The 21720-nt window shown below is 45.2% G+C and overlaps 1 protein-coding gene across 8 annotated transcripts in view; it reads left to right on the plus strand.

The window, feature by feature from the left end:
• Nucleotides 1-431: 431 nt before the first annotated feature.
• The window catches only part of Ank1 (ankyrin 1), a 226849-nt gene continuing 205560 nt past the window's right edge, over nucleotides 432-21720 (plus strand). For all 8 annotated transcript variants that reach the window (XM_070016090.1, XM_070016092.1, XM_070016093.1 and 5 more), the window contains exon 1: nucleotides 432-617. In XM_070016090.1, the coding sequence (XP_069872191.1) occupies nucleotides 492-617 (126 nt within the window). In that variant the 5' untranslated portion in view covers nucleotides 432-491. The remainder of the gene's footprint in view (nucleotides 618-21720) is intronic.

Genomic DNA, 21720 nt, shown 5'->3' on the forward strand with positions numbered 1-21720 from the left:
CTCGCGGTGCAGCCGCGCGGGCGCAGAGCAGCCCGGCTTGGCCGCCCCGGCCGGGCCCGGGCAGCGAGCGGCTCCCGCGCCCTCCTGCGAGAACTGCCGGAGCCCGCCCCTCCAGGCCCGCTCGCCGCTCGCCGCAGTACGGGCCGCCTCCCCGCCCCCGCCCCCCGCGCCGCCGCCGCCGCCGCAGGAGGGGGGCGCCGGAGCCAGGAGGCGGCGGGCCGTGCCCACAGCCCGTCCGGGGCACCGGCTCGCGAGCTCTGGCCGCGGCGGGAGGCGCCATCCGGGGGCCGCCGGGCAGCCACGGGGGGCTCGCCTCGCCCTCCGCGCGGCTCGCCGCCGCCGAGCCCGCAGCGTCCTTCCCGCGGCGGCAGTGGGCGCCCCCTCTGCGGAGCAGCGACTCCTGCCCGCCCTTCTCCCGAGGCTGTCGCCGGCACCTGGGTCACCCCGAGTGAGGGGTCCGGGAGGCGGGGACCCGGGCGCCGTGACCCGCCATGGCTCAAGCGGCTAAACAGCTGAAGAAAATCAAAGACATCGAGGCGCAGGCCCTCCAAGAGCAGAAGGAGAAAGAGGAATCCAACAGGAAACGGAGGAATCGCTCCCGTGACCGAAAGAAGAAGGTAAGGGGGGTGCCGCGGGCCGGGCCGGGCCGGGCGCGGGGCGCGGAGCCGCCGCCGCCTCCCGGCCGCCGCCGCCCGCCGCCCGCCGCCCGCCGGCCCCTTCAGCATCTTGAACAGGAGCCGGGGCCGCGCGAGCAGGACAACTTTTGCGGCCTCTCTCGGAGGCCCTCAGGGCTGGGGGTTGCGTGCTTCCTTGGAGCGGGCTCCGCGACGTGGCGGGGCTCCCGGCTGCTCGGCCCGGCCGCTCCCCTCCTGGGGACTCCTGGGGCTCCTGCCCTTCGCTCTTCTCCAGCCGCTGCCGGCCGGTGGAGTGGGAAGAAAGGTGCACCAGCCCCAGGCACTTGACAGCATCTATCTGATGCTGGGGTCACTAAGATGAGCCACTGATGGTAGTGGTGAGCAACTGATGGCAGAGAGGGGGAAAGGGCTCTGGAAGCCAGGGGCCGGGTCATTCCAGCTTGGCCCAAAGGCCTAGGGCAGAAAAGGACTCCAGGCAGCCTTTTTGGTGGCAGGATGTAAGATACAGTATGCCCCATTGACTGAAGGCCCCCCCACTCGCCCTCCCCAAAGCAGCTGCTGCTGTTCAGCCCTTCCTTTCTGAGCCTGAAGTCTTCCAGCTCCTGATGCAGGCAAAACCACTTGAACTAGAAACACTGCCTAGTTACAGAGACCATGGCTCAAGCATGAGGGGCTCAGAGTCTTGTGGACCAGAGTGGCAGGCTAGAGGTACATGGAAGGAATTCTGGCAATAGAAGGTGAAGCTCCACTCCAGCGGCAGAGAGCCATTTTAACCTGAAGAAGTTGTGGGTCTCCCGCCTGTAAGTCTCCTGCCTAGGAATTTGGACCTGGGTGCTTCCAGGGCAGAGGCGCTGGCCTTGGTTGAGAAGGAATGTATCCCCCTCCCTTCCATATTATCTCATTCTGAAAATGAAATTTGGAGCTCGTGGCTGACAGCAGAGTATGGGGAGCAGGCTCTGTGGGTTTCAGTTGATTCATTGCCTAAGTAGGTCTCATCCAGCGCTTTCCTAGAGATGAGACCCTGGAGATAGAGATGCTCCAGGATTATAACAGAAGTAACCAGTGTTTGAGACTTTCTTATGTCCATTCGAAACACAGAAGCCTTCCTCTCCTCTTTCTTAGCGCTGATATGGAACCCAGAGTTTTGTGCATACCAGTTGAACACTCAATCCCCCAGCCCAAGCCAGCCCCAGCCTAGCCCTCAGCTCTCTTGATTGCTCTTGTGTGTAAATAGTAGTTTCACTTGAGCACCACTACTGAGCAAGACTGGAAAGAGGCCTTCCCCAAACCAATATGAATCTACTGAGAGGTACTACTTAGAGGGAGAATCCCATCAGGTTGCCTGCTGGGTGTGAAATTCCAGAACCCATCCTTGGTCAGGCAGGGTAAGTCTGGTTATAGTGATGGGTGCTCTCCCACTCTCTTGGCAGCAATGTAAACTTCTCGTGGAGAAGGAGCACTCTCTAGTTCCACTCCTGAGCTTGTGTTTAGAGCAAGGCAGTTCTCTCTGAAACTTAATAGATGTTTTTATGCTTCCTTTTGCCCTCCAACTTCCTCTTTGATGATCCTGATAGTATAGATAATTTTTCTGAGCAATTGTCAAAACAAAACTCTCTTCTCTCTTCCCTGATTCCTTTCTAAAATTCTATGCAATTTCCTGTCATGTAACTCTGAACTCTGACTGCTTGTAATGCAAACATATAAAAATAGCAGTTTCAATATTCTTTTTATGTCTCTGCTCTTTATCTGTATGTTCTTGGTAAACTTTATTCATTTAAAAAATTGCTACATGGTAATACAGTCACCTTCTGTCAAATTGTGTTATTTTGTTTTACTAGCTAGTCATAGCATACTGCGTCAGTAAAGTGCTCAAAAATCTTCCATACAGATTTTCATGATTTTACGCAGTATCCTGAGTATTGTAATTGATATAAACATAGGAAATCTTAACCCACAGTGATAACAATGATGTAATCTCTTAGGACCTATTCTTTGAATGGGATATATGATGGGTGTGGTGTAAGGATGCTTTGTTGGTGTTTCATAATGATATGAGTTCTCTGATCCATTAGGATGGTTTTGACAACCATGTCATGTAATAGAACTTACAGCATGATATAAAATTGCAAGATGAAGGAAGCCTTAAAAGAAAGGTGAAGAAAGCAGAGCAATGCAGAAAGGAACACTTTATTTATTTCTAGAGCTAGTATCGAACCCCCAGCCTTGTGCATGCTTTACTAGCTCTCTGAGCTGTACCCTCCCAGCTCCAAAGGACTGTTTAGAAAAATGCAGGACTGAGTAAGCTGAGGTCTGGGTGTTAACTTGATGGTTCATATAAGGTGAAGTCTATGATCCATTTTCACCATGGAAGTAATTGTGAAAGGCAGACTGTATGGGAATCAAGCAGCTGAGATCTTTCCAGTTGAGCACACAGACAACAGGGAAGCTGTGGAAATAGTCTCCTGGTTTTCTACCAGCATGAAGGAAGAACTTCTGACAGGCAAAACTTACATTTTTATTCAGGGAACTGGCAATTCACATGAATATATGGCTGAGCCAAGGGCCTTATGAATTTACTAGAAGGCAAGGTGCTTATCCCATGGATAACCTGCATAACCAGGACTGACTGAGCAGAACCGCACCCCTCTCATTTGTAGAAAGAACTGTGGTTGTAACTGTAAGGGAGGTTGCAGTTTTTACAGTTGGTGGTGATGTGTGGGAAGGCGCTTGCTAAGGGGTGCTGTGGGGGGGGATGGAGGAGGCTGATGTTGTGACGCACTGACACAGATAGAAACCTCAACACAGGGGATTGGGCTGAACCCAAGCTCTAAAAGCACCTGCCTCTTTACAGGGCTTCATTCAGCTTTCTCTTTGGATAGTATATATCTGTATATGAACTTGCTGTTAGTAGCTACAGCTTGTGTGTGTGTTATTATTTAATAAATCCCAGCATTTATGAGAAGTCCTCTTGCTTCTAAAGTGTCAGTGGAAAAAAGCAAATGGCAAGACATGTGTAGAGCTAGCATTTACATTAAGAATGAAGCTTTCTAGGCTTCATTTTTTCCCCAGAGCTAGAGGTTCAGAGGAGAGGAAGGTAGGAAGGTTTATAGAGAAATTTGTGGAGAAGGAGTGGGATTTAAGGAATTTAAGGAAGAAGTAGTGGGTGCAGGAGTAGGAGACAGATGTGGACAGAAAGGGCTAACATCCCAGCCCTATTTTCAAGATACTAATACTTGTGTATACCCTAGGATAAAGCTCTGTCCTTGTGCCTCATTCTATCTACCTACTTCATCCTCTGATGTGAAGGGAAGATCATTTCACATTCTGTGCATGACAGTGTTCCCCAGTGCCTAGCTCAGTGCTTGACACACAAGAGGTGAGCAATGGATGTTTGTGGAATGAATAGTTGGATAAGTGAACTAATGTGATATTTATGCTTGTCTAGATATGTCTTGGTGTTGTGGTGAAAAATATATCCTTTGAGTAGCTTTTGGGGGCCAGATAATACTTTTTTCCCCAATTATTTTCAAAGCTACTGCAATTTGCAGGCAGGCAGTGGAAATATCTAATCTTTTGGTGCAGTGATTTCTACCACTGAGCATGTAGTTAATTCCCTTGCAGGGTCTCTGCTGCCCTGACTGTCAAGTGGTTTTAGCAGTTTGAAACAACAGTGTTTGCACAGAGCTCTAAGGAGCCAAGGTTTTATAAGTAGGGGGATAGAAGAAAGGTGCAGGAAGTGGAAAAAGAAGAAGTTCCAGGCAGAGAGTGTGTGGCCCTCCTCACCTGGCCATGCACACAGTTCAGTCAGCCTTTCTTGGCTATGCAGCAGCCACTACAGAGTCCTCATCCCTTTTCCTTCACAGCCAGGGGAGGCTCTGCTTCTAGACTGCAGTGGAGTCTGGTTGATCTAGTGATTGCAACTGCAGAGGAGATTTGGGAGGAGTCTGCCTGAGACTAGGGTAGTTGGAGGTTTGGTAGTTCAAAGGATGGGGAAGTAGGGAGTGGGCAGGAAGAGGCAGGATGAGTTAAGCAGGAGTCATGTAGACCCAAGACCCCCATTTCCGAGTGCCTCAAATTCAGACTCCTTTTTCTCCAAATTAGTTTATAAATTCAGGCCAAGAGCTAAATGGCAGGTTTGATAGAATGATGTTCACCACATCTTTAAACCTGGGGTCTGTTGCAAAATAATGTATCTTACTAGTATATTACTGATATTTGTATATGAAGCCTATAGCCCTTGAATTACATAACTATGTTGTACTGTGTATGAATTATTAAAAGTGTTAATTTATTAGTTGTAAGCCTTTAAAACATACCACAATATGGGTAACTCTGCTTTGATGTTTCTTCTAATTTTAGATCCTGGGGAGCCTAATAAATGAAAGCAGGCTCTGTTCTCAAGGTCTGGGAGGCTCTGGCAATGGCTGAAAGATGAGGGAAATTTTTTTCAGCTGGTTCCTGTCCATTGCTATGCCAGCTCCTTCCAGGTTGCAGAGGTGGGGTGGGGGAGCTGTTTCCTAGGAGCTTTAGTCACTTCTTAACCATAAACCAGACCAGGTCTTGAGGGTAGTAATGCTGAACCATCAGTTATGTCCAGTACTGTGTGGTTTGATTACATTAGATCCTCCAACTATCCTTCAAAACGGGAGGGGCAGCAGCTGAAATTCAGAACCCAGAGTGAGTGACCTCCCTGGGAAGAGGACCATTACCCAGGCCCAGGCACCCCAACAAAGGCTGCTTGCTCACCAGTTCTGCTTTTGTGATCTCAATATAAGAGTTTAATTTTCTTTTTCTTTTCCTGTGCCAATATTGGGACTTGAACTCAGGATCTGGGCACTATCCATTAGCTTTTCTGCTCAAGGCTGGTGCTTTACCACTTGAGCCACAGCTCCACTTTTGGCTTTTTTTGGTGAATTGGAGATGAGTCTCACAAACTTTCCTGCCTGAGCTGGCTTCAAACTGAGATCTGACTAGCTAAAATTATAGTCATGAGCCACTGACAACAGGCTATTTTTTCTTTTTAAGTAATGTATAGTAATTGTATCTATTAAGGGTTGCAGTTTTCAATATGATAGTTGCTCTAGTTGGATCTGGAATGTTCCCAAAGACCTATAGACAGATGCTACTGTGATAAAACTCAGGCTCAGTAAGAGGTCTGCAAGTCACTGGAGATGTATCCTTCAAAAGGACTGTAATAACACATCCCCTTTTTCTTTCTCTTTTATGTCTTGGTCATGGAGTAGCTTTGTTCCCTTATGTGCTCTTCACTATCAAGTCCCACAGTGCGAAAACCAGCAGATTTTTGTTTTTGTTTTGCCTGTCCTGGGCACTCTCCCCAAGCCTTTTTCTGAGTTGTTTGTTGGAGATAAGTCTCACAGACTTTCCTGCCTAGGCTGGCTTTGAACCACAATCCTCAGATCTCAGCCTCCTGAGTAGCTAGGATTACAGATTTGCACCACTGGCACCTGGCAAAAGCAGCCATTTTGACCAATCACAGATTGTTTTAAAACTTCCAAAACTGAGTCCAGCTGAACCTTTTCTTTTGCACAAGTCGATCACCTCAGACATTTGTTATAGTGATGGAAAACTGACTGGCACAATGTGTGCTAATTAAATTATTCTTTCTGATAAATTGCATATTCAAACTCATGCCCAGCCTTTCACTGGTAGTGTGAAATATCAGTGCTCATCTGGGAAGACTAGCACATTATTATTTCAGTACTGGAAAATAAGAAAAGGATATTTTAAATCATATCTTCCTTTTATTTTTCAGGAAAGAACTGAAGTTCATATTTGACTAGGATTTATTATAGCAGATTATGTGGGTCCAGACTATCACTTTGAGATGTGTTTGGATATTTTCAAGCTTTGTTGGTGTCTGACATGGCATTTGTAGTTGTATATCAAACCGGTAACAACAATAACAACAACAACAACAACAACAAAAGGTTCTTCCAGGCGCTGATGGCTCACACCTGTAATCCTAGCTACTCAGGAAGCAGACATCTGAAGATCCTGGTTCAAAGCCAGTCTGGGCAGGAATGTTTGTCAGACTCTTATTTCCAACTGGCCACCAAAAAGCTGAAAGTAGAGTTGTGGCTCAAGTGGTAGATGGTGTAGCAGCTTTAGCCTCACTTAAGTTTTCTAAGAATCCTGTCACTATGTGTCCATAGATGTGGAATATCATTGAGAGAATGGAATGTGGTATTATGGGTTTAATTTCTGAGGAATATTGTGACTTTTAGGAGCACAAAGCACAACCTGTTCTCCATGAAAGGAAAACTTGCATTACAGATACTTAAAGCTCAAGCAAAGAAGAGTTCATGGCCAGCCAATATTCTTCTTTCCTCATTTGCTTCTCCCCAAAGAAGATGTCTTCTTGCCAAGATGATAGATACTTACAGTTGCCTTCTCATCCATTTGAGAGCGGCAAGGCACCTCTATGCTTACTAATTGAGACTTCACATTTAGAAGCCTATAGTGTCTCACAAGTACTCCATGTCCTTGCTATGTCCTTCAGTTGTTTGCTGATCCCAGTGCAGGGCTCAGACACACCTGGTCTGACCCAAAGCTCCTGCTCAGACCCTGTGTGAGGTGGTCTTCCTAGGTACTGGTCATACCCCTAGGATGCTCAGAGCTATGCTGGACACCAAGAGGAGAGTCAAAACTGTGGGTAAGATGGACAACGGTAGCTCATACCCGTAATCCTAGCTACTTAAGAGACTAAGATCTGAGGATTGCTGTTTGAAGCCAACCCAAGCAGGAAAGCTCACAAGACTCTTATTTCCGACTAACTAGCAAAAAGCCAGAAGTGGTACTGTGGCTTAAGTGGTAGAGTGCCGGACTTGAGTGGAAAAAGACCAAATGAGAGCATAGCAGACTAGCTGCCTCTTCGGGTAGTGGGAATTGGGTATCTTCAGGCCTCTCCACATGTTTCAAGAGCAGACTGTTAGGCAACTGCAGAGATTGTTTGGGTGACTGGGTTACTGCAAGAGTCCAGGAAGAATGGAGTAAGACTGAGTCCTAGGTATTACCTGCTTTCCTTCTGATTGGTCTGTCTCACAAAATGCTTATTTTCCCCCAAATTCTCTGTGTCAGAGGGGTCTCTTTTTACTGTATAACCCACATTTTTTCCAAATAAGTATTTATTAATGTGTGTACTATACCTGTGAACACAGAGTGATAACATTTTGCCCTTATCTATTTTCCTGATCTCTAAGACATTAGCCTCTACATTAAATGCATAACTTTGAGTTAATGCCCAAGATGGGCAGTGCCTTAAATTCCCAGGAGACTTGAACATCTAGGAGTCAGGCTGGGTATTGGTGGATTGGGGACAGATAGATTTGAGCAGAGCCCAGCTGTGATAGGGAAGCTCTTGTGTCTGCTCTTGGACTCTCATGGCTTCTTTGCCTACCCTTGAGCAGGCAAGTGGTCTGGATCATTTCCAAGTGCCCAAGCTGAGGAATACAGCCAATGAGCAAAGAGGCCCAGTAAGAGGGGCAGGATGAGGGAGGAAACTTTTCTGGTAGAGGAGTGGAAGCGCTGGAATATGGGCTTGCTGTAGCCATGTCTCTTAGTTGTGAGCAGGAAGGGGTGGCCTCAGATCTGCAAGGAGAGGTGCAAGAAAGAGTTGAGAGAGAAATGGTCCCAGCAGCCTATCCACTTTGCTTGTATAAGAACCACTGTGTGTGTGTGTGTGTGTGTGTGTGTGTGTGTGTGTGTGTGTGTGTGTGTGTGTGCAAGCCAGAAAGCGAGAGAGAAAGTGTTACTTACCTATAGGGCTGCCCATCTCACCCCTATGAACCTGCCTTTGGAGGTATGGGAGTGATTGGGACCAGCAAAGTTTCTTCAAGGAAAGCCTCTGTAGACCAAATTGGGTTATCTCTTCTGAGAGGCCTACAACAATGAGTTGGTGAAATGTGACTAGATGAAGGGAAGCTGCAACTCTGGGATAAAGAAAAGGAGAGCAAGCAGGACACTGACTTTAGCTTAGTGGGCTGTCTGGATAATAAAAGGAGTAAGCCTGGCCACAGAGGCCTGGCCTTGGGCCTGTGAGGTTTCCTGATGTCCCTGGGGGTAGCTTCTAGGATGTGAAGCGAGGTCCATGTACAGGGGTAACAGGATACTGAGTTCAGAGAGTAGCCTGTGGTATGAAGCTGGACTGGTATCTGAGAGCCTGTGGCTCATGTCTATAATGCTAGCTACTCAGGAGGCTGAGATCTGAAAATCCTAGTTTGAAGTCAGCCTAGGAAGAAAAGTCCATGAGATTCTTATTTCCAATTAGACACAGAATACTAGCCTTGAATAAAAAAGATGGGGGAACAGAGCCCAAGCTATGAGTTCAAGCCCCAGTTCTAGCACATTATTTTTTTTTTTTAAAGAAAGCTAGGTTGGGATGTATGGGTTTTACACTCAGGAGAGCAGGTTGGAGGAAGTGGATGATTTGGAGGTGAAGGGGAAGTCTGAGGTGGAAAGGTTACCCCATGTTCAATGGGGAAGTGAGGAACTAGAGGCCCGAGGTGATCAGGGTTTAGGAAACACTACTCAAGCAGGCCTGGGCTGGATGGACAGGGATTCTAGAGGGAGAGCCAGTGCCAAAGTAGAGAACCATCTGGATGGTAGAATTGGCCTCTTTGCATAAGAAAGGATGGTGATTGTGTCCAGGATGATACTGAAGTTTCCTTTGACATCTGTGAACATACTTGCATATGCATTTCTATATGTAACTTGTGGCATGGGTGTGTATGTGCATGTGTGACTCAGTGTAAATGAGAGCTCACTTTGGACTTGGTATTCAGTAGTTACTTTGTGCTGCCTTTTAGTGAGCTAGGAAAGAGGAGGGAGAACAGGTTAGCAAGAAAATGATGAGCCCCTTTTAAGGGGCTCTCAGCTGATAGGGGAAAGAGCTATGGATAACATACTTCAACACTTGGGGTGGGGAGCTGTCTGCCTTGTGGTCAAAAGAGCTAGCAGCTGGTTCAATTCTGAGCTCTCTAGCAAGGCTCTGGAATGTAGGCAGTTGAATATGCCACAGGTTCATGACAAAACTGACAGGCATCACAAGAATTAAGAATCTGACTAGTGGATGTTTAGACCTATGGGAGAACAATCAGGGGACTGGAGGGAGAAGGACCAACTTACTTTTTTTTTTATTGTGAAAATACTGCCAACTTACTTTTAAAGAAGGGACTTTGATATCATCACTCACTTGAATGCTGTTCATTCACTGACAACTTTTTAAGGGGGCACAGATATCACCATATTTCCAAGCTGGCCTTGAACTGGTGGGCCTAAGTGATCCTCCTTCTTCAGTCTCCTGAGTAGTTGAAACTAAAGGTGTGCATCATGGCACCTAGCTTTACATTTAAAAGATGTGTTTTATGCTTCTAATATTATGTTGACATTAAGTGGATACATTATAAACTTGTGTAAATTATATAAACTGAGGGTCAAAGGGGCAGGAAGACATGTAATTAGATAGGAAAATACTGTATATAAAACGTTCACAATGATTTGTTGCTTTTTTTTTTTGAGGATCTTGTGAACCTTCAATTTCAACCTCAAGTGCTGGGATTCCAGGCATTCACCATCATGATCCATCACTACAAGTTATTTTTGATGTATGTGTTTCTAGGAGATTACATTTTCTTTTTAGTTCTTTTCCATAATCATACAATGTTTGTTAAAATTAATATATTAAATTATTTATACATAGTAGGAAACAGAAAAGACAGAGGATGCTCTGCTTCTCAGAATCCAGTCTTCTGGAGAACAAAGCTGGGGTTTATAGATGACATCACATCCCAAATAAGGAGTCTAAGGTGATGTACACGAGAGCCAAGTAGGTAACAGAATGTCCTGGCTCAAAGTGGAGCTGGACTGTGGTCCCAAAGAGTCTGAGCAGTTGGGTCTTGGCATGTGAAGCCATTTATTGTAAACCAACTTGAAAATGGGTGTTGGGACTAATACTTCATTCTGCAGCCAAAATGATCTTCCAAAAATGCAAATGGTATATTTTTATTTATTTGTTTATTTTTTGGTTGTAGGGATTTAACTCTGGGCCTGGGCGCTGTCCCTGAGCTCTTCAGCTCAAGGCTAGTTCTCTACCACTTGAGCCACAGTGCCACTTCTGGTTTTCTGGTGGTTTATTGGAGATAAGAGTCTCACAGACTTTCCTGCTTGGGCTGGCTTTGAACTGTGATCCTCAGATCTCAGCTTCTTGAATAGCCAGGATTACAGGAGTGAGCCACCAGCACTTAGCAAATATTTATTTATTTTTTTAATATATATTTTTATTGTAAAGTTACTGTACAGAGAAGGTTTACAGTTACATGAGTAAGAGCATTGTTACCCCCTCCTTTGATTTTCCTCTAGCATCCCTTCCCTCCCCACCTCCCTAACTCATCCCTCCTCTCCCTCCCCCCCTGCAAAGTTGTAAAGTTCATTTTCAACATAGTGTCTTGTACATCTCATTGTTACAAAGGGTCAACCTATATCCTTATTTTAACTTTTTATTTCCCTTCCCCTCCACAAATTAGAAAAATGCATATATAAGATGAGGACACCAGAATCAAATACAGTAAAAACAGGGGTTATACCATGGGGGAAGATATCCTTTTATTTTTAATGTCAGGATAATTTATCTGGGAGGGTCAGGGATCCTACTATGTTGTCTGGTTTGTCATGAATTCATGAGTTCTTAGCTTTCCCAGCATCTGGGATTACAAGTATATACCACTGTGCCTAGCTTTCAGTATAATTTTTGTCATGACCCAGAGCTCATGACAATTTTTTATTGTCCTGATTCCCCTTTCCCTCCAAATTTTATATAGCCTAAGATATACATGCATAAAAATTGAGGAGAAAAATATCAGTGGTGGTGAAAAATATCAGTCTTTCTCCCATCCTGCCTCTTTACTGCCTCTCCCCGGCCAAACACTTAGTTGGACATTTAACACTATTGCTCAGTCTACTTATTGCTCCTTCTGGAATTTTCTATTTTGGGTATTACCTATTGAAGTCTACTTATGGAGGAAGAAGATATGGCTTTCTTTCCACCCCACTTTCTACCTCAGTTACACACACAATTATTTACACAGTTATACACACAATGGTATATATTATATACCATTCAGGTTTCCAATAGAATTGTAAAGTAATTTGGTTGGCTCAGTATTCAGTGTTGGCACAAATGTGACAATGTCACATCATTCTCTGCCTAGCCCTGTGGTATGTCTGTGATGATGTCTCCTTTTGTATAATTTTAGTTTTCCCTAGAGATCATGATCATCTTATTACTGGAGTTTAGGGCAAAGAGTCAGCTCTGAAAGTCCCAAGAGACTGTCTTGGCCAATACAGTGAGCCAATTACACAGATGGGTAGTGGAAAGAGCAAAGAAAGGAATTTTATTTAGCATAATGCAGCTCAGGAAGAGGCAGGTAAACATTCAGCCCATCTTCCAGTAAACCCCAGATTTTGACATTCCCTCCTTGCTAATTGTCCTTAGACTAAGGTTGGACTTATTAGCCTGCTTCCCAGTCTTCCTAGTTCACACCATAGCTGTCTTTCACACCTCTCTTTGCCCCATGTGCTGTGCTGGATGGAGCTCTGAGCATCCTCATGTCTTTGGATTGCATGTAGACCTTGCTGCATGCTGAACTTTTAGCCTCAAACACTAATAACCTATTCTACCATCAGAACTCAATTTAACCACTGCATCCAAAATCAGAGACAAGGTTAGGGTTCATTGCCTATGCTATCCCAGTATGTTCAAGGCAAGGCAATCAGAAAATCAGAAAAACTTAATGTATATCTAGGTCATTTTTGTGTGTGTGTGCCAATCCCAGGGCTTGACCTCAGGGCCTAGTTGATGTCCCTGAGTTGTTTTGTTCAAGGCTAGCACTCTACCACTTGAGCTACAACTCCATTTCTAGCTTTTTGGTGGTTAATTAGAGGTAAGAGGCTCATGGACTTTTTTTCCTGCACAGGCTGGCTTTGAACTGCAATCCTCATCTTTCAGCCTCCTGAGTATGAGTAGCTAGGACTATAAGCATGAGACACTGGTGCCTGGCCCTGGAGGTCAATTTTTTTTTTGGGGGGGGTGTGAGGGTCGGGAGGAGGAGTGATGATCCTGGGGCTTGAACTCAAGGCCTGGGTGCTATTTCTGAGCTGTTTTTGCTCAAGGCTAGTGCTCTACCATTTGAGCCACAGCATTACTTCTGGCTTTTTCTGAGTAGTTTATTAGAGATAAGAGTCTCATGGACTTTCCTCAGTGGCCTGGCTTTGAACTATGATTCTCAGATCTCAGCTGCCGGAATAGCAGGATTGCTACTGAGGATTATAGGCATAGCTACCAGAGCCTGACTGGGAGGTCATGAAAAAAAGTGTCTATAAGATTGAGCAGTTAACTTTAAACAAATGTCTTCCTCATTTTCTGTGACTCCTTTTGCCCATGTGTAAGGCAAAGAGAATAGCACCTTCCAGGAAGCCATAAAGGGCTATTGGGAGGAATGAATGATGTACTATGTATAAAACACTTGGACTGTAGTAGTAAATGCTCAATAAGTGCCAGGTCTAATTTTTTAGTTCCTACTCCCACCCACCTCCCTCAGAATTCAAGATTCAAGCATCAATAGGCTGAGGACATGTAGGAAAGGGTGGGGGCAGTGAAAATGCCTGAACTCTAAATAAATAAAGATTTTTTAAAAATGTAGCTGAAGTTTTCTTTGCTAACCCTAAGTAACACTTAAGAGGTACAAGTCTGAATTGGGCGCTAGTGGTTCATGCCTGTAATCCTAGCTACTCAGGAGGCTGAGATCTGAGGATTGTGGTTTGAAGCCAGCCTGGGCAGGAAAGTCTGTGAGACTCTTATCTCCAATGAACCACTAGAAACCCAGAAGTGGTGCTGTGGCTCAAGTGGTAGAGTGTTAGCCTTGAGCTGAAGAGCCCAGAGTTCAAGCCCCATCACTGACAAAAAAAAAGAGGTACAAGTCTGTTCCCACTTGGCTAAATTCTCACCTGTTATAATAATTTAAATACAGCAAGTTCCTTTTGAGACATGGGCTACCAAGGTCAATTCCAAGGTTGGGAGTCCTCATATAGTACTGATGCCAGTTTCTTAAATGATTAAGGAATATAAACTTGGTCAGCAACTCTAACTGAAGAAATGTAAACACCATATCAGAGAGGCTGAAATTTCTGCAAGATGGTATTTTTTAGCGATGGTAGGTTTTCCACTTTAGTGCTATTAAGAGAGCTGTATTGGTTTCTACAATTGATAATGTTCGGCTTATGAAAGAATACCCAACTGGTTCCACCATGGTGCTGGGGCAGGGAACAGTGCTGATCCAGAGCTTGTCTAGCATTTAGTGCCCTGACAGGGGCAGATATGATGGATTTAGCCAGTGACTCTCCTCTGGCTGAGGGTAGCTGGAGTATGTGGTTCAGATGCTGATGCTTGGCAATATTGTGGGAACCATGATGCTGTTGCAGAATTCCTGAGTGAGTGCACCGGACTATTTGCTTTATGCAGAGAAAACCAGTTTGTCCTTATCAAAAAAGTATTGTCTCCTTGCTTATCATACGTATCACATAGCCTTTTATGTTATGTTTGAACAGATCTGCATTAAAGGTCATCTGGGCTATATGTACTGTGATTGAATGTTAGCACTTTATTTATTTTGTACAGTGCTGGGGATGGAACCAAGGACCTCATGAATGCTAGGCAAGTGCTCTACTACTTAGCTATAGCCCCATCCCCCAAATGTAGCACTTTAAACCTAGATGTTCATGTTTCCCCTGCACAGGGATTTACAGGGGCAAATGGGAAGAAACACTCTTTACAGTTCTCTATTGGGGTAATAGCCATCCCATCACTAGATTCTTCAGGAAGAGCTGGGAAGGATATTGCCATGGAAATGCCTTTCTCCACCCTCCACTGTGCTTCTGTGTCACCTGCGGCAGCCTCCTAAGAGGCCTTCCCTGGTCTTGCCCTTCCAACCTAATGTAACCAGAGCCACTTTTGGGGGGTGGGGGCGGTGGTGGTGGTATTGGGCTTCTTGCTCTCACTAGGTTTTTTTTCCCCTCAAGGTTGGTGTTCTACTACTTGAGTCACAACTCTGCTTTGGCTTTTTAGGGGTTACTTGGAGACAGGAGTCTCACTGACTTTCTATCTGGGCTGACTTTGGGCCACAAGCCTCAAGTCCCAGCCTCCTGATTAGCTAGGATTACAGGAGTGAGCCACCTGCACTCAGCTTCAGAACCATTCTTAAAAACACAAAATAGACAATTTCTCTTAAGGGTAAAGTCAGAGCCTTCATTGGCTGAGAATATTCACAAGCTGCCTGCTATAGGCACTGACATCATGTTTCCATGCTCTCTTGCCTGGCACTTCATACATGCTGCTTCCTCGCTGAACCACAACATCCTCTTTGCCATCCTGTAAGATCCAGCCTCCTCTCAAAGCAGCTCCCCTGAGTCTGGCCCTGAATGCTTTAGAGGTGGTACCTGCCCTGAAGGAGACTGAGTGATCTGGTCACTTGGTTTCTTCCTATTCTGCTGCTCTATATTGGCTCCAAGAAGGTTCTCAGGTCATTTTTCCCTTCCAGTATTGGAGTTTGAGCTCAAGGGTTTGAACCTCTTGAGCCACACTTCCAGTCCTTTTTTGATTTAATTTTTGAAGTAGTATCTCACTACCTCATACCTTGGGTATATGTCTTTGAAGACTGCAACTCACCCACTGAACCTGTGTAATCAGAACCCCAGGACTGTGTGCCTCATTTTTAAGGAGGCAAGGTGCTTCTTGTTTTTGGATTTGTAAGAGTGACCTCTGGGAGGATGGAAAACATAAGGAGGAGTGTGACTGTCTGCAAATTGCAATGCAAGGTGACTGGTCTGTCACACTGGCCATTACTGAGTTGCTTTCAAGGTCAGCATAGGAAGCCTCTTCCTTTGGTGCCTGAAAGAGCATAGGAAGCCCTGATTTTACTGGGGGAAAGAGGCCCTCGCTATTTGTTTTCCTCAGCAGCTCAGCCATTCTATAGGGTAGGTGATTCAGTTTGCCAGACTCTGGATTTTTACATATTTAACTTTTAGAACTTGTGTTAGTCAAACTTTGTGTTATTTTAATGAAACAGCTGAGATAATTAACTTACCAAGAGTCAAGGACTTCTTTCTCTCATGGCTTTGGAGGTTTGAGTCTATGGTTAGGTGAAGTCATTGCTTTTAGGGCCTTTGATGAGGGTACCAGATGACAATGATGGGGAGTATACAGCAAAGCATACTGCTCGCATCATGCACCAGGAAGTAGTAGATCAACTGAATGAGCCAGGACTCCCAAGTTCCCATTATGGTCATGTTTGTCAGTGACCTAAGGACTTTTCACAAGGCTTCCCTTCCTAAGGTTCTACCATCTCCTACCTGGAGATTAAGTCTTTAACATATGGACCTTTGGAGGACATTTCTGTATCCAAACAATAGCAGAGGGGAATTTAATCTTTCTTTCTTGCTTGTTTGCTTTTTTCTTCCTTTCTTTCTCTTTCTTTCTTCTTCCTTCCTTCCTTCCATAAAATTCCAGCTGCTTTCAGTTAGCATTTTCAGTTTTTTTTTCTTTCTTTTTTTCTTCTGCTGGGGACCAAACGCAGGGCCTTATGCATGCTAGGCAAGTGCAAGCTTTCTACCACTGTGTACCCTTCCCACTGTTCTTTTAAGACAGGATTTTGCTGTATAGTTTAGGCTGGCCTTGAACCCAATCCTACCACCTCTGCCTCCTGAGTGTTAGAATTTGGTGTATGTGCCACCATGCTCAGCTCTGAAGTTTTTGTGGATTTCAGTGTCTGCCCTTCAATGCAATGCTTCCTGGTTTTTCTGGAAACCTAGGTGCTGAAAACCTTTCATGATTTTCCAGTGGCTATGGGGCAGGGGTGGGAGAGAAAGGAGAGAATGGTCCCAGGAAAGTGAAGGCCATCTCCTCCCCACTGGCTACATCTCCAGAAGACTGGCTCTGGATACCTGGGTTTCAGGAGCCATAGGGCTGGAGAGACATACCTTAGGCAGAAACCTAGAGTCCAGAATTCCATGGTCCTCACATGCCTTTTATGGCATCATTCTAGTGACCCTCAGCAACCCTGTAGGCAGGCAAGGAGAGCATGGCTCTGAAAGGTCAAGTGCATTTCATATCCTGAGTGAACACAAAGCTTGGGAGAGACCTTGGCCTGTCTTTCTGCTTTATAACAAGCAGGCAGTAGCATATGTTGGGTGTTGTGGATTGGAATTCTGTTTTCCTCATCTACCAATTGTATCCAGCTTCCAGCAGGAAAACAGCCAGGCCCAGCTGGCTTCAGCTGTTGCTCCCTGTAGAAAAGGGGAGGCATGACAGGCACACTAACCCCTTGAGTCTAGTTGGCCTCCTATCTTGGGCCAGAGTGTGGAGACAACCATTCCATGTGGGAATCTCAGCTAAGGAAGGTTGAATAGCCTGCCCAGAGGTCAGAGCCAGAACTGGAGTGCAACCACTGCTTCCAGCACTATTTTGAGCATCGAACAGAGTGTGCACAAGGAGAATAGAAGGGGTTAAATGTAAAGAACATTTTAAAAATACTTAACACAGAGCCTAGAGCTTGTTTGCTCTAGTTCCTTTGACTGTGAGATAAAATATCATTGCCACTTATATCACCTTCCAAAGTTCTTTGGGGAGAGAAGACATGTATTACCCGAAAAAGAACTCATACCATAGATATGGATACAGAAATAATTAGGACAGAGATAGACATAGCTACAGATAGGAGAGGGGGGTGGAAGAGGGAGAGTTCCGTGGCTTAAAATGGGAACATTAGAACATTAGGAACTAAAGATGCTGGTCCTAACTACCCCTCAGATAGTAACTGGCTGGTCATGGGAAAACCAGTTCACCTCTCTGGGACTCTTTCATCCCACTAGACTGGATACAGTTTAAAAAATTATTGGCCTGTTACTGATGGCTTATACTTGTACTTGTAGCTACTTAGGAGGCTGAGATCTTAGGATCATAGTTCAAAGCCAGCCTAAGCAGTTAGGGCTATGAGACTTTTATCTCCAATTAACCAGGAAAAAGCTAGACATGGTGTGGCTCACATAGTGCCAGCCTTGAGAGGAAAAAGCCATATAAGAGAACAAAGCCTTGAGTTCCAAGCTCAGTACTGGTGTTCTCTCTCTCTCTCTCTCTCTCTCTCTCTCTCTCTCTCTCTCTCTCTCTCTCTCATAACACACACATACACACAATTATTGGCTTTTATTTTTGTGTAATGGTGTGTTATTGCTGGGTTGTCCAGTCTGAGCTCTAATTCCTAGGCTCAAGCAATCCTCTTGCCTCAGCCTGAGGAGCAGCTGGAATTACAGGTCAGACGTAGCATCTTGGAAGAGACCTCAAAGATCCTACACTCCATTCCTGTCATGGAGAAACTGCCGTGTGAAGAGAGAAAATGGCTTGTGCAGGTCACACAGCTATTTTTAGTGGCTAAGCAAGCCCTGGAACCAGGTCTCTGGGGCCAACTCTTGTGTGCTTTGGTGAGAAATCTCAGCTCTTATAGCAGATTCTTTACAACATGGAAAGAGGAACAGGAAAGGAGAAGGACTTTGTTTGGCTCTGATTAGAGGCACGCCCATTGTATAAAAGCACTGAGCACAGTGCTGCAAAGAGGGCTGTGCCCATCTGCACTGTTGGTGCAGGCCCTGAATTATTTAGGACCCACTCAACACTTCTGCAAGTAAGGGGTTTCCAAGGAGCTCTGGTTTGGGTACTGAAGACTAAGCTCTCTCTAAGGCCTGATGGAAGGAAGCATGCCTTGGATGGGTTATTCTACACTGAGGTTTGACCCAATGTCCTAATTACTGCACTACTGCACATGCAGAGCTTAGACATGTTTAGTGCTTTGGCCCTGGCAGCTGTGATCTGCTGTGAACACAGCTTGTTCTCCACATCTGGCCATAGCCCATGCAATACTTTAGGACACACCAGTAGAAGGGATCGTCAGTTTATATGCAAACTGATGCACCAGGCAGCAGCAATATCTTCCCTCAGGCTGACCTAAGGATCACATTCTAGAAAAAGCTTCTAAGAAGTGTGCCTTGTATGTATCAAGCAAAAAAAAGTGATTTCTTTTAATTTCATGAGCATTACTAGTTTGTCCACTCCAGCTGTCCAAAGGGTGAACAAATGCAGCAATGGTATTCACTGGACATTATGTTGAAAACGAACTATACAACTTGTGGGTGGGAGGAAAAACCTGGGAGAGAGAGAGGGAAGGGATGATATTGTTGAAAAAGAAATATTCTTTACCTGACTTATGTAGCTATAACTCCTGTGTATATCACCTTTATAATAACAATAATTTTTTTAAATGTACATGTCTTTCTTAGTGCATGAGCCATTTAAAACCAGGCAGCAGGCTGGGTCAAGCCCGTGTGCCCTGTTTGCCAACTCTGGACTTCAAGTTTGTTTTTCTTATAAGGCACAGGGGCACTGTCTGGATGTCTCTGCAGTCAGGAGTCTGTTGATTCAATGAATGATTGAACAATTGCTTGTTCAACAGGCGATTTGCATTAAGCTCATACAAACAGAATAATAATCACTAGCTTCTTTTCACCTTTTGCTTTTTTTTTTCTTCTAAGTTAATGCTTTCCTATGTAGTCCAAGCTGACCTCCAACTCACAACCCTCTTGTCTCACTCTTCAGAGTGCCTAGTTTATAGACGTGAGCCAGCACACCTGGCTTCATCAACTGTTTTGGTCCTTCAACAATCCTTTGCTGAGTGCTGGCGGTGCATGGCTATAATCCTAGCCTGAGATCTAAAGATCATTGTTAAAAGCCATTCTGGGCAGGAAAGTTCATGACTCTTATCTCCAATTAATGAACAAAACCTAAAAGTGTAGTTGTGGCTTAAGTGGTAGAGTATCAGCCTTGGGTGAAAAAACTAAGGGACAGGACCCAGGCACTGAATTTAAGCCACAGGATTAGCAAAAACATGCATATGCATGTGTACACACAAATGCACACGCACGCGTGCGTGTGCACATACACATACACACACACAAAACAATCCTTTTAGCTCACAGGCTAGGTATTGTTCTTCGTACTTTACAGGCAGGAAAAACGAAGCCATCAGGCTAGCTCATTGGGAGGGCATTATATTTGGGATCCTCTCCAGCAGAGCTGTTGGTCCTAGGGGTGCTCTGGTTGCTAGGCTTTGCAGTCACTGTGTAAGACCTATGAGGAGCTGTATCAGCAATTGCCTGCTTATCTGCTGGTGATTAGAAGCCATCCAGGAGCCATCTTTTGAGTGAAAATAGAAACAATCTGGTGCCTGCCTAGGTAGAAGGCCTGTGTTGGAATGGCTTGGTTTCCTTCCCATCTCTCCTTGGCATTGAGCTCCTGGAATGAAGCAGGGATGTCTGTTCTGTTGAGGGGGAATTGTTATACATAGCTAAAATTAGAGGTTTTGTTTGAATTATGTTAATTTGAGTTAATTGCTGGGGAATGTCAGTGTTCTTCAGACATCCGAAAGCTCTCTGCAGGCTTACTGAATGACAGTAGACCCTCTCATCTGTGGGGTAGTGCTCCTGAGCCCCACATGCCCATCTCATTTACCTCATCCCAGCTCCTGCCCTAGAGTCAGTGTTCTTTAGGCCTCAGCTTTTGGGATGCAGTGCTGGCTACAGGAACACATCTGGTTTCTTTGTGCTCCCATTCTACTGATGAAATGTTTTAAACTCATCCATCTTTTTCCTCTTTTTTCTTTGGGAGTAGGTGAGGCTGGCCTCATAGATGTCAACTGTGCAGATGTACCAGTTCTTACTCTCACAAGGACCTCATGCTGGATTTAGTGTTCCATAGTCACTATGCTGAAATTACCATTGTGCGTGCAGGCAAGTGCTCGCGTGTGTGAGTACACACACACACACACACACACACACACACACACACACACACACACACACACACACACACGCCAGTTCTGGGGCTTGAACTCAGGGCTTGAGTGCTGTTCCTTAGCTTTTACTATTCAAGGTTGGAGCCATACCTCCACTTCCAGCTCTTTTTTTTTTCTTTCTGGTGGTTAATTAGAGATAAGAGTATCACCAACTTTCCTGTCTGAATTGCAATCCTCAGATCTTGGTTTTCCAAGTAGCTAGGAATATAGGCATGAGCTACTGGTGCCCAGCAATATTAATTATTTTTAAACAAGGGCCCTTGTATTTTCATTTTGCACTGGACCACATAAAGTATATTGCTAAACCTGGCTGTAAGATAGTCTTTATGGGTTGGCACTTGGTGAGTAGATTTTAGAGTAGACTTCAGCTGGAGCCTGAGCACTATATCCTTGTGCTGTTTGTGTCAGCCTCCAAGGTTGGGTCTCCAGTTTTCTTCCCTGTAAATGGGTAGTCATTTACTCCTTGGCTTCTCCATGTGGCTGTGAGGTTTAAGGGCTAGATTAAATGCCCCTTTCACAGGTACATGGACAATGTCAGCTTTTTCCCGGGTTCCTTTCACTGAGTGAGGCTTGGGCCAGTGGCAAGTTCCATGATACAGAGAGATTGGAGACTCTGTATGTGAGAACAGGGACAACTAGGGGGTCCACATGGACGGCAGTTTGTCCCTTCTGGCCAGCACAGGACCTGACTCACCTTCATCAGTCATGATCAAACTTTTGCTAGCCATCCTCAAACTAGAGCTGAGCTAGAAGAAAGGGCTAGCTACTCCAAGCTTCGGAGAAATAAATCAGTTTCTGTATTTGGACAAGAGCTGTGAGGTAAGGAGAAGGTGAAGGATGTTGCCTTGATTGGTACAGTCCACCGACTGAACCTATCAGGATAAGGCCTCAACTTAGATGTGTGTGCTTGGTCACACAAGTTTCTTTGTACCTCTATGCTGGGGCTCAGCTGAGAAACAGCAAAAACAAACAAAACAAAAATGTCCCTATCCTTCCAGAAGAAATGGTAAGGATGTGTGACAGCCATCCCCACACAATAGGGGGTTCTTGGAACCACAAGGAGGCTTTCTGCATCCCATTTGTGGCCACTGGTCTAAACTGCTTAGGAATAGAGGTCA

The sequence above is a fragment of the Dipodomys merriami genome, unplaced genomic scaffold, assembly GCF_024711535.1.
Source record: "Dipodomys merriami isolate MVZ:Mamm:240054 unplaced genomic scaffold, mDipMer1.0.p SCAF_12, whole genome shotgun sequence".
NCBI lineage: Eukaryota > Metazoa > Chordata > Mammalia > Rodentia > Heteromyidae > Dipodomys > Dipodomys merriami.